The 13273-nt window shown below is 41.9% G+C and overlaps 1 protein-coding gene across 1 annotated transcript in view; it reads right to left on the bottom strand.

The window, feature by feature from the left end:
* The window catches only part of HERC2 (HECT and RLD domain containing E3 ubiquitin protein ligase 2), a 921269-nt gene that overhangs the window by 155899 nt on the left and 752097 nt on the right, over nt 1-13273 (bottom strand). The window contains 4 exon segments of the mRNA XM_030201308.1: nt 2109-2264; nt 11152-11277; nt 12086-12204; nt 12292-12450. Coding sequence (XP_030057168.1) covers nt 2109-2264; nt 11152-11277; nt 12086-12204; nt 12292-12450 — 560 coding nt within the window.

Raw genomic sequence — 13273 nt, 5'->3', positions numbered from 1 at the left:
TTTCGGTAGATCTGTTGCCAGAATGTTATGGGGTCTATTTTTCCTCTCGTGGTGTATGTTGTTTGTTCGTGTTTGTTGATTGCGTTTCTGTGTATTTTTCGCCAGTGGAGGGAGACATGTGCTTTATGGTGGTCTGTCCAAAGTGTGGGTGTCCATTTGTGTCTGTAAGTAGAAGAGTTGAGTCTGAGTCGAATTTGTGTGTAATAATGTCTAGCGTGTGTCCCTTTGCGTGTGTTGGTTGGGTATTAGGTGCGTGTAGATCCCAGAGTTTTAAGAATTCTTTGCATTCTTGTGTGCCTGTTGAGGTGTCGTCTTCGAGGTGTAGGTTGATGTCTCCTATTATGAGGATGTTTGAGGCAGAGACACATGTGTTTGAGATGAAGTCCATAAGTTGCGTTTGGGAGTCTTTCCATTTACCTGGTGGTCTATAGAATAGGATTGTGCTGAGGTGTCCTTGTAGGTTCGGATGAGTGATTCTTGTCGAGGCTATTTCAAGTTGTGGTGAGGTGGATTCACCAGTGGTTGTGATGGTGAACTCGGATTTGTAAATTATGGCTATTCCGCCACCTCTTTTTCCAGTTCTTGCCCAGTGGGTTATCTTGTAATCTGGTGGGCATGTCTCTTTGATGGCAGGGTCTGTAGGGCTGTGGAACCATGTTTCCGTGATGAATAGAAGGTCTAGATTCTCTGTGGTGATCCAGTCTAGTATATCTATTGAGTTGCTTACTGCTGATCTTGCGTTGATGTATCCTAATCGGATTGAGTGGTATGGTTCAGTAGGGAGGTTAGATGTCTTTATTTTTATTAATTGTCTGTTTCCTCGGCGGTTGAGTTTGTCGTCGTTTTTTTTTCTTTTCTCTTTCTGACTTGAGGGAGCCACTATCTTGGCCCCAGCAGGCTTAGTATGGTCGCGTTCTGTTCAGAGCGATTTGGATGCCATCTGAACTCCATGTGAACCACCACCACCCAATGCCATGAGTGCTCCCCCATTGATCTCTGTTAGACAGGCTAGCATTGCAATGGGGTTTAGAAGAGGGAGTATAGAGAGAGGAAATCTTCAGTGACTACTCTCTGGCATGGCATCCACGTGACCTCATCATCAGCTGTTTTAAAAACTCTGAATAATCTGATCTCATCAGGTTCGGTTCGGCTTCCATTACTGGCGGTTTCCGGCCCCACTCCCCTCTCCCTTTCTGTTCTGGGTCATTAGCAGCACCTGGAGACTATAAGTAATGACATTAGTGGCATCAGACACAGAGCACATTTCCAGGGACCAGACATGATGTCCCAAAATGTGTGCTGTATGCATGGTGCCAAGATTTGAGAAGTTACGGAGTTTGCTGACACCCATAAAGCCTGACTCGTCCCAGGCTCTTCTAGAAGAAAAATGATTTTCACATGCAACACACCAGACAGAACACAACTGGCATGTGACTGTAAGCGTTCCAGAAGGGTGTATGAATCACTGCTGAGTAGCAGCACTGGGGTGAAGTACAGTAGCAGCAAAAGGCAAAGAAAGTCAAATTATGTCTTACCTGATAATTTTCTTTCCTTTGGCTCCCAACAGATCGTGACGGGTCGGAGACCAGGGCACCGGTGAGCGCAACGCAGGATAATGCAAGCGATGGCAGTGGCTGACGAAAAATGGCGGATTTTGAAGAGCTGAGGGTGAGTGAAACACGTCCAATAGCTGCCCCGGGGTGCAGAAGAAGGGTGAGATGTGAAGGTGGCGAGGGAAGGAGAGTAATGGCCGCCATTCTTATATCTTATCCTATATAATAAAAAGCACCTCCAATGTTCTGAAGCTGACTCCATGGCACTGTGACGTTGCGGGACAGCGAGAGCCAATGAAACGCTGAACTACAGATTTACGAACCCTACACTGCCACAGTGCCAAGAAGTCAGCTTCAGAACATTGGAGGTGTTTTTTTATCATATAGTATTAAGGTCAACATTTAAAAATAATGCTGATTATAGCAGCTGAATATCGACCTCAACATTTATCAACACCTAAGAATAGAAACGTTAAAAATACTGTAGTGGTGTTGACTGGGATGTCCCAGCATTTATAAAGTTGCCATTTTCTTAAAAATTCCAGCACGTCTTACCTCATCAAGAAAAAGTTGAGGTATAGGTGTTCGCTTGTCAAGAGCCACAGTAACCCTGGAGGCCATGCAGTATCTTCTAAACCAAGCCCATTTATGTGTTTCAGCACAGCAAGGGAGGGTGTCCAACTCCAGATCACAGGCAAGAGCCACTAAAACCTACAATGCAAAAATATGTGAATCTGTATATTTAATAGTAAAAAAAAGCAAATAAGTACCAAACCAATGGTGAACTACAATTAACAGCATTATAATCATAAATACAGCTTTGCAAATATAAGAAAAAAAAAAGCAACCTATTTTTTCAAACTGGTGCTAATCAAAACACATAAAACTAGAAATGACAAACCTATCCTGGATAGCTGTTGATGGCAGGGAGAAAATCCACATTCAGAATTAATTTTTTTAACCAATATAACTCTTCTAATGAAATATGTAGAAGAAGGACTTATATTTCGGGAACCATCATCCCCTCAACTGATTTCAGTCCATCAATCACAAGTTCCAGGTCCTAGCTTTGCTGCCAAGCTATAGCATATACATATGGAGAGGATCCAAAAACTATTTGATGAAAATTCAGAGGTTCACGTTCATTATAGTTCAATTTTAACACCTTACAGCTTTCTTACCATCACCAGTGAATGCAGGAAGACTGCTTCCAGTTTAGCAGGAATTCTATTCTCTATTATGGTCCAAAGCCGTGTACTGAGGTGCCCGGGTGCAGATAAGCCTGGGCCCAGTTCTCCCTACCATCTGAGCACTAGATTTCCATTCAGCTAGTTTCTCATCCTGGAACAGCCACACTGAAGCCCAGACCCAGAACAGAGCTTGCTCTGCCCCCCAGTGGCATCACTGGAGTGTGCAGGTGGATTTAAGACTGGGCCAGGCGCCAGAGGCGTCTCACCTAGAGAATGACACGGGGACGGGGAACTGCAGTAACCGTGGGGATGGGGATGGGGACAGGGACAGAGCTCGCGGGGACGGGGCGGGGACAGATCCCATGGGGATGGGGACAGAGCCTATAGGGATGGGGAAAGGGGACAAACTTTGTCCCCGTGTCATTTTCTACTTTGAAGCCTGTTAATAAACTGGACTGTTATTTATGTTTAAGTGATGCCTACAAAGATATTTTGATTTTTTTGGAAAAACAAGCAAACATACTGGCCACAACTAGCAAAATTTGCATGGGAGATCCTGTACATCCTTCTTCCAGCACATCTTCTAAGAAGACAACTTCTATTCCAGGAAGGACTGTGGAAGACAGCAGAGCTAGATTGAATCCTGAGATTGTTGATGATTTCTTATTTATCCACAGGTTAAAAAAACAACAGTGCTTTATAGGGCATATTTTTCCCCTCTAGGGCATATAGAACGGGTTGTATTTTATACCCCTGGACATGTTAACATTGTGAATTAGGATTCCTTGGTGTACTAGAAATCACCTATTGTTGGGATTGGAAGGGTAGAGGGTGGTGGTGGGAAGGAGGGTTATTATAGCTGTTCATTGTTATTATTGTTCTCTAGTTGTAATTTATACACAACAGGTGCACAGCATATTGTTCCTTTTTATCTCTACAAATAAATCCCACCTTGAACGTTCTGAAGCTCACTCCATCTGTGGCAGTGAAGCACTGAACTCCTCCTGTCCTCTTGGTAGGCTAGGCTATTAGAAGTACTCACTCACACTCAGACATAGACCCGCACTCAGTCATGCCCCATCTGCACATAAAACGCACTCTCAACGTTCTGAAGCTGACTCTGTGGCTTCAAAAGTTCGTATGTTCGAAGCTCTGTAACCACTTTTAAGCACACTATATCTCTGCCCCGCCCTGACCTATCAGAGAAGAAGGGAGGAGCGTCACAGCGCATGATGCACCTATCAGAGGGAAGTCAAACAGAAGATCTCTGCACCGCCCTGACCTATCCAAGGGAACTGAAACAGAAAAAGGAAGGAGCGTCACACCGAATGAGGGACCTATCAGAGGGAAGTCAAATAGAAGAAGGGAGGAGCGTCAGAGGTGAAGGGGTCACTCGGGAGGAGCGTCACTCATTTTCTACGGCTACACCGTTGCGAGGCAACGGAATGCAACGACGCATCATGGACCTATCACCGAACTCTAACAGAAGAAGGGAGGTGCGTTACAGGCGAAGGGATCACTCATTCCCTGGACCTCCACCGTTGCGAGGCAACGGAATGCAACGACGCATGATGGACCTATCACAGGCAACTGTAACACAACAAGGGAGGAGCGTTACAAGCGAAAGGGGTCACTCCTTTTGTGGGTACAACGACACCAACAACGCTGCAAAGACAACATTGCTTTATTTCTGTTTCTTTCCACAAAGGTATGACAGACTTATTTGTACCTTTTTTTCTCTTCTCACTATCTATTACGGTGTACTGGGCTTCCATCATATCTGTTGCTATGTGTTCTAAGTTTGGAAAAGTTTGCCAAAATGAAAAAACATTTATGATAACACTTTCATTTCAAACATTTATGCCAGAAACTCATCACCTTTCTAGCGCCCGTTTCATTTGTTTTGGAAACGGGCCTTATTTACTAGTATTTTAATAAAAAGATTTAAATATAAAATCATAAGTGTTCGAGGCTTCTGCAGATTAGGACAGAGCCCATGTGGGGCGAGGGGGGGGGGGAATGGAGACAGGGCTGGCGGGTCGGAGACAGAACCTGTGGGGATGGGGTGGGGACACGAGACAGAACCCACAGGGACGGGGTGGGGACAAACTTTGTCCCCGTGTCATTCTATAGTCTCACCCTGGAGTGATGAGGACAAAAGAGTGCTTGTCACAAAACGCCTAGCCACCCGCCGGGGGTTAACCCGTGGCCACTTAGAGGGTCTATCCCCACACAGCTCAGGTCTGCCTGCACCTGTCGCTTGTGCTTTACACTAGCATCCTCCTCCCACCAACTGGGTCACAACTGCATTTGAGCAAGTCTCCTGCTCTCCAATTATCCCCAGTGATTTGAGCCGTGGTCCCACAGTTCCCAAAAAGCACACACAGATCCAACAAACAAATCACCAGGATTCTTGATCAGTCTAGACAGAGAGGCAATAAACTAAATATTGTTTATTGTCTTAAAAATTGAACAGTGGAACGAAGTGCAATTAGCAAACAATAACAGGTAACTGAAATATGCATCAATTATAACACTAACTAAACATTTGCATACTGTCTAAACAGTACCTGGGAAGGTCAGGGCATATAATTTACCGAGCCTAAGCAAAAGAGATCTCTCTTTTCTCCCGGGCTAAGACTGAAGCAACAACTGCTGGGTAATTTCAAACTCCAGGCCAATCAGAGTCCAGTCAACAAGTTTTAAAAGTATACTGCTCACAGTACTTTAGATTCACTTCTTCACTAAGTGAAACTAAATGAGGGCATGCACTTTTCTATAACAGCTTTAACATAAAACATGCACCACCTGCTGGCCAAACTAGAGAAATGCACTTCAAGGTTTAATAAAGGCAATTTTACAAATTTTAAACACACTGTTCTGTCACAGTGCTCCTTTTTGCAGAATTTGGGAGGGCTGGGAGGACTTTAAAATATTGCTTATAAGTAAATTGTATCTTTTACATTTTTAAGTTGTGAAATTTTTAGATTTGCTCAATCCCAATTTTGTCCGTGGTGTTACCTGTTTGTGTTTATAGACTAAGAGAGAGGAGATTTTAAGGAAAATATCTACTGATGATTTTAAATTGATAACCCAATAGCAGTCTTTAAAATTCATTTTAGTTAATGTACTGCCAGTGAGGAATAAGGTAGTTTTATTGTCTGACCTAGTGAGATAGTAATGCTGATTTTGTTTGTTTTACTGAATCATGATTGATAATTGAAGATTCTGTTATTTTGAAACAGCTCTGTCTACCAAGATATATGATTATGTCTCAAACACGTGATGAGAGATGGGGGGGGGGGGGGGGGGGGGGGGAAGGTTATACTATTTAAATATTTGATTGTGTTTTCCAAAACTGAATCACCAATATGCATATTTTCAAAGCACTTAGCCTTCCAAATTTCCATAGGTTTCTATGGAACTTTGGGAGGCTAAGTGCTTTGAAAATAAGCCTCCAAATATACTAGGAACTGATACTTTAATTCTGACATCATCAGCTGTGAATTTGCTACTGTTTTATTATACTTCTGGAATTTTAAATAATGATTTTTTCTAGTATAATTGAATTGCTTTTGGAACTTAATTCGGAACCAAGTAATACAGGAGCCCATTTGCTAAGCTACAGTAAGCACTAATGATTGCTTACTGCAGGTTAAAAAGCACTATTGCAGGGCATGCTCAGGCATCCTGTGGTAATTTTGGGATTGGCGCATGCTACCCATGTTAACAAATAAAATGTAGTTTTTAATGCTGAGGAGGGACAGTGAGCATGGCTATGCTAATCAGTTAGCACATAGGCATTATCGTGCATTAACTTAACTGATTAGCGCAGGATTAGAATGTGAGCCCTTACCTATTTTCAAAATAGATGGCTATTATTGGATAAATAGAAAAATCTGCCTTTTACTGGCAGTGCTAAAAGTGGCCTCAGAGCGTGGGAAAGACCCATATTGGGGCTACCGTAGGCCACATTTTAGCACTGCTTGATAAAAAGGCACTACGGTTATTATGGGAGATTTTAATCTCCATGTTGATAATTACAATAAAGATGAAACTTTACCTGATTTTTAATTTCCTTTTAACTTGCTGGCACAACCATATTTTAGATCTTGTCTTTGTTGATAAGAGATTTTCTACAGAGAGGGTAATTATGCATGAGGTTAAACCTATTCCTTGATTTGATCATTTTTTTTGATTGATTTTAGTGTGAAATTTATACAGACAAAAACTGAATGAAAGAATCTGACTATATATGAAACAAAATTCAGTTTTCAGGACTGAGAAGATTATTACTGAGAGTAACGATTTGCTTTGTTTTAATTTTTGAGCAATTAATTGTGTGATTAAAGCAAATTGTCTCAGGTTAAACATGTCAATAACCCAATTTATGTTGTTTTCAAGTCATCCTACTGATGATGCTCCTTAATCAGGTTGAGAAAGTAAAATCATTAGATGTTATCCTCGATCCTGTCCTAACTATGGAGGGATCAAATACGTAAACTAGTCAGTATCATTTTTGCAAAGCTCAGAACAGTATGTTCTTTGAGAGATAATCTTAATCCAGGCAATTTTAGATTGGTTGTGCAAAGTGTTATTGTTCTACATTTTGATTATTGCACTAGTCTGTTAATCGGGTTACCCAAAAAAGTACTTAAATGTTTACAAATAGTACTAAATACTACTGCACATGTGCGGTAAGGTTACTGAGATTTGCCTATATTTCACCAACCCTTATACATATTCAATGGCTTTCAAATGAATTCTGCATCCATTATGAAATATTGTTATTGGTTTTTAAAGTGTTGACTAATCAAGCTTACATTTGTATCAGTCTTCAAGGTCATTATGAACTGGATCACTGTATTTATCAGATGTACTGTCTTTTCATTCAGTTTTCTTGGAAGAATATAGAGCTTCAATTTCTTATATAGCTGGACCAAAATTATAGAACACTTTGCTTTCTGGTATAAGATCAATGAGAACTATGGAAGAGTTTAAAAATATTTTAAAGGCTGTGTTAATTCAGCACGCCTTCTGTGAGAAATGAAGACGTTAAATAGCTTGTCATTAATACTTAGGCTAAATTGAAATTTAGTGAGAATATAAATTGGGAGTAAATGAATAATATTGATGAGTGTTGTATTGGTATCCAGAGATTTATGATGTTATTGTTCATTTTATGTGTTTGAATTTTTATTTGTGTATGTTTGATTGTAATTCACCAAGGATAGTAGATTGTGTGGAAGAGTGGCCTAGTGGTTAGGGTGGTGGACTTTGGTCCTGAGGAACTGAGTTCAATTCCCGGCACAGGCAGCTCCTTGTGACTCTGGGCAAGTCACTTAACCCTCCATTGCCTGCCGCATTGAGCCTGCCATGAGTGGGAAAGCGCGGGGTACAAATGTAACTAAAAATAAAATATACATTTTTGAATAAAATATATAAAAATAAATATATATGTACAATACAATAATAATCCATTAAAAATAAATACAAAATAGTTAAATAAACCTAATTCCTATTTTGAACCAAAATCTTCCAAAATAGATATGCTTTCAAATGCTTGTAAAAGAATAGATAAGATCAGTGTTGTTTAACAAATGGTGGAAGGCCATTCCAAATTGAGACAGCCCAAAGAACCTTCTAAAACATTTTTTTGAAATATACTCCTTTAGGGGCCCTTTTACTAAGCTGCGCAGGCGCCTACACACGCCAATTTAAAACTACCACCCAGCTACCTTGTGGCCTGGGCAGTAATTTCATTTTTTACGCATGCCAACTACGCACGCCAGAAAAAAATATTTTATTTTCTGGCACACAGCGCTAATCGGGCAGTAATCGGCATTGTACGTGTGCTGACGATTACCACCCGGTTAACGCATGAGACCTTACCGCTAAGTGAATGGGTGGCAGTAAGGTCTCAGGCCCAAAAAGGACGTGCGGCAATTTTCATTTTGCTGCATGTTCATTTTTGGCCTTTTTTTTCAGGTGCACTGAAAAATGGACCTGCGAGCATACAATACATGCATCTACACCAGCGCTGTCCGCTTGTCGGCACACCTTAATAAAAGGATCCCTTAAAATTAGGGAAGCTGAATAAAAAATGATCTATTGTTAGAGAATTTTTTCCAGAATAAGAACTTTTATCAGTTCGGCAAAATAGAAAGGTACCAGGCCCAAAATTATTATAGACGCAAAGTATGCCAATTTAAATATTATTCTACCTTCAAAAGGGAACCAATGGCATCTAATCAACAATGGAGTGACACTCTCAAATTTCTTAGACCTGAAGACCAACTTAGCACCAATATTGAAATTCCTGAATAAAGTGACTTGCAATTATTGAGTTGGGACCGTATTAAGCTATGTACTAAAAGAACAAAACGGTCCTCAAAGAAGTAAGACCAAACAAGAGCAATCTGTTTAAACTTAAAAAAAAAAATTAAACAAGTCATTCACCCGAGGTTCAACAGAAAGAGAACAATCTTAGCAGATTAATCCACTGTTAGATATTCAGCAGAATCTAGAAGAATATTAGCAGTAATGGCATTATCAGAACTACAAAACCATATCACTTTTGTTTTATCCTGTTAATGGAATTCATGATCTTTACATAAGTCGAATTTTAAATCAGAAAGGACAGGGAATAATACAAAGATGTCATCCACATGTAACTGTAGATGTTCATCAATCCCCTCATAAAGTAAGCTGTTTAAAATATGAAGTCACTTGACATACCATTAGGGCCATAATCGAATGCGAACGCCCATCTCCATGGGCGTCTATGTCCGAGAACGGGTACGTGAAGGGGCGGGGACAGACCATATTTTCGAAAACAAAAAATGGGTGTCCATCTTTTTTTTTCGATAATACAGTTTGTGCCGAGCAAATGCATTGGATTTGTGCGGATTTGAGCTGGATGGTTTCGTTTTTCCAGCGATAATGGAAACCGAAGGCACCCAGCTCAAAAACGAACCAATCCAAGGCATTGGGTCGTGGGAGGGGCCAGGATTCGTAGTGCACTGATCCCCCTCACATGCCAGGACACCAACCAGGCACCCTAGGGGGCACTTGTAAAAAGTTAAAAAAAAAATTAAATACCTCCCAAGTCCATAGCGCCCACCCCTTGGGTGCTGAGCCCCTCAAATCCCCCCCAAAACCCACTGCCCACAACTCTACACCATTACCATAGCCCTTATGGGTGAAGGGGGGCACCTACATGTGGGTACAGTGGGTTTTGGGGGCGGTTTGGAGGGCTCCCATTTACCAGCACAAGTGTAACAGGTGGGGGGGATGGGCCTGGGTCCACCTGCCTGAAGTGCACTGCACCCACTAACAACTGCTCCAGGGACCTGCATACTGCTGTGATGGAGCTGGGTATGGCATTTGAGGGTGGCATACAGGCTGGAAAAAAAGTTCTTGAAGTTTGTTATTTTATGGTGGGAGAGGGTTAGTGACCACTGGGGGAGTCAGGGGTGATCATCCCCAATTCCCTCTGGTGGTCATGTGGTCATTTAGGGTACTTGTTCGTGAAAAAAAAAGGGTTAAAAAAAAAGACCCAAATTCGCGGTAAAAACGCCTTTCTTTTTTTGATTATCGGCCGAGGGCGCCCATCTCTCCTCAGCCAAAAACCACGCCCCAGTCCCGCCTTCACCACGCCTCTGACACGCCCCCGTCAACTTTGTCCGTTTCCGCGACAGATTGCAGTTGAAGACGCCCAAAATCAGCTTTCGATTATACCGATTTGGGCGCCCACGGGAGAAAGGCGCCCATCTCCCGATTTGGGTCGAAATCTGGGTGCCCATCACTTTCGAAAATAAGGCGGTATATCTCCTACTTGTGAGAGCAGGATGTAATCAACTTACTAACCAAAGCAGCCTCATTGGGACTTTCAAGGTGACACGTCCGTCAAGGTTTTTACGCAGTAATAAACTTTTAATACGAGTTATTAGCTTGCTATGTTATACGTGCAGTTTTCTCACAATGAGTGTCTTCCTGAACAAGGTCTTGAAAGGCGGGATGCAGAGGGAAGAAGGTTTGTGTGCACCATAGTGGACGGACCACCGGAGAAGAAAAGCTGTAGGGTTATTAGTAGGCGATCTCAGATACCTCTGTTAGCAGTTTATGCGCTGTTATTCATCTGACTAACAAGGCATTTTTGCATCAAATACCACTAGACCCCTGACGCAGGCCTCACGGCCGAAACACATCATGTGTCGGGTTGTTTTTGCAGATTTAAATAAAGACCTTGTTCAGGAAGGAGGACTCTTTTTGGATCCACTGTTTGTTCGTTTGTCTTTGGTTCTCCTGTGGAGAGATCACCTTCTGTGGGTGTTTGATACGTGCAGTTTTTACATTGTTAAGTACTTCATTCATGTCCATATGCTTCAATTTCTATGTCCTATTACCTTAAAGAAAGGGCTATGAAGCAGCTGCTTCCCGCCTCTCACAATGGGATCTTCATATTCAAACTGTCGTTGCAAAGCTTCAGGTAGCCCTTTAACCAAAGCTGCTAGAGCACTGCCTGTGAAACTCTAAAAAGGAAGTGCCAGAAGAAAAGAATTACAAGTCAAAAATCTTATGTGTTGGAATCAAGGGTACTCATATTAAAACTTTAAAGGTACAGAACAGGTAGACTGTAAAATACGTAAGATGACTATGGCTTAAAGACAGAGGTTTTGGGGACGTACAGTCTATAACATTCAGGACTCCATAAGCCTGGAACAAAGATAAATTAAGGTGAAGCTGGCCTGCCTGCCAGGAAAGCAGAGGACCCTGCAAGAAATAAAATGGAGAGCAGAAATGAAGTGATATCAGTATAGACAGAAGCTTTGCAGGTAATGTAGTTCCAAGGGTCCAGGAGAGATGGAAACAGATGTCACAAATTTGCAAGTTAGAAAAAAAGCTCTTGCAACATTTGGAAAGTGGCAGCCAACAAACACATGATCAATGTATTTGCCAGTGAAGAAAGAAGCTAGAAATGGTCAGAAGACAACTGTGGTAACCCAAAACCTAAAACACTGGATAAGCATAGACCAGAAGCCTGAGGAACCTGAGGTTTAGGGTGAAGCTTAGCAAACAGCAGTTTTTAGGGTATGAGTATTTTAAGCTATTGCAAGGAGCCTTATGCCTGCCTAAATAAATGTCTGTTATATGCATTCAGAATGTTTCTGCCTCAAGAAAAGAACTGATAGAATCTGTCAATTAGAAGTCTTGAAAGAATATAAGGAGACACTGTTTCTGGAAACCTGAATGATGCTTGGATGTTTTGGGACTACCATGTCCCAGGACAGGACACACACTCTTACAATACTACACTTCAGATGATTCTCTATTACTCACCAGGGCTCGATTTTCTCCTTCTCCCTCTCCAAGTAACCTGTTGATGTTGATAGATTGCCCAAACTCAGTTGTCAGCAGCTTCCGCAGCCTCTGAAGGGCCCACATTCGGTGGCCAGCAGCTGTAAATTAAATAAAGTTATAGGACACAAAACAGAACACAGATCTCTTCCTAGTTCAGACGTCTTTAAAATAAATCTTACACGTACCTAGGGCACTTAGCTGAGCACAAGCTGCAAGAGAGGCAGCTAGACGAGGAACTATACATCGGTTACAAGCAAAATTAAGGCGGAAATCCAGCAGACATGTCACCAACTCCATTGATGGACATGAGAGGATGCATCGATCTGAAAGAAGATCTTTTGGGCCTGTGAAAATAAAATTTTGTTTAATTTGGTCATTAGATTTAAGTTGAGATGTGATCTCAGGTCACAACACAAAATGAAGTACATATTATGATCATTATATATGTGCATATATAATAAAAACATATACACACTGAAATATATTTTTTAGTTCATCAATTTTCAACTTTTTTCATGTCACGGCACATTGACAAGGCGCTAAAATTGTCCATCATTTCCCCTCCTGTTTCCTCCCCAAATGGCAATCCAGCATCTGCTCTTGCCTCAACCCCTCCCCCGCCAACAATCTGGCATCTCCATGTGCCTGCCCCTCCCCAAGTACCTTTTAAACATTGTTTTTCTTCCAGCGGTCTTTCAGCAAGCAGTGATTTACATACACTGCTCACCCTGAGCTTCCAGCCTTCTGTCTGACATTTCCCGCCTATGCGAAAACGAAGTGGAATCAGACAGAAGGCTGTGAGCTCGGGGCAAGCAGTGCATATGAATCGCTGTTCATTGACAGAGATCTCTGGCAGAAAAAGCTAGTTTTAAAAGGTACTATGTAATGGTGGTACTGCTGAACTAGAGGGGGGAGGTTTTGGGGTTGAGGGGATGGGGTGAGAGGGCTGTTGAAATATCTGTTTAACTCTGTTTGTTGAAATCATCTGGGTTGATTCACGTCACATGAATGATAATGTGCTTTGATTTTATACAGTTTTACCAATAAAGATGATTTAAACATAAAAGGTACTATGAGGGGAGGGGGGGGGGGGGGCAAGAGGAGATGCTGGATCGCTGGCTGGGGGAGAGGCAGGAGAGAGAGAAGCCTGACCTGGGGGTGAGGCAG

Source organism: Microcaecilia unicolor, chromosome 4 (genome assembly GCF_901765095.1).
Source record: "Microcaecilia unicolor chromosome 4, aMicUni1.1, whole genome shotgun sequence".
NCBI classification, from domain to species: Eukaryota; Metazoa; Chordata; class Amphibia; order Gymnophiona; family Siphonopidae; genus Microcaecilia; species Microcaecilia unicolor.
The sequence above is the reverse complement of the archived record's forward strand: the minus strand, read 5'-3'. Positions and strand labels throughout refer to the sequence as shown.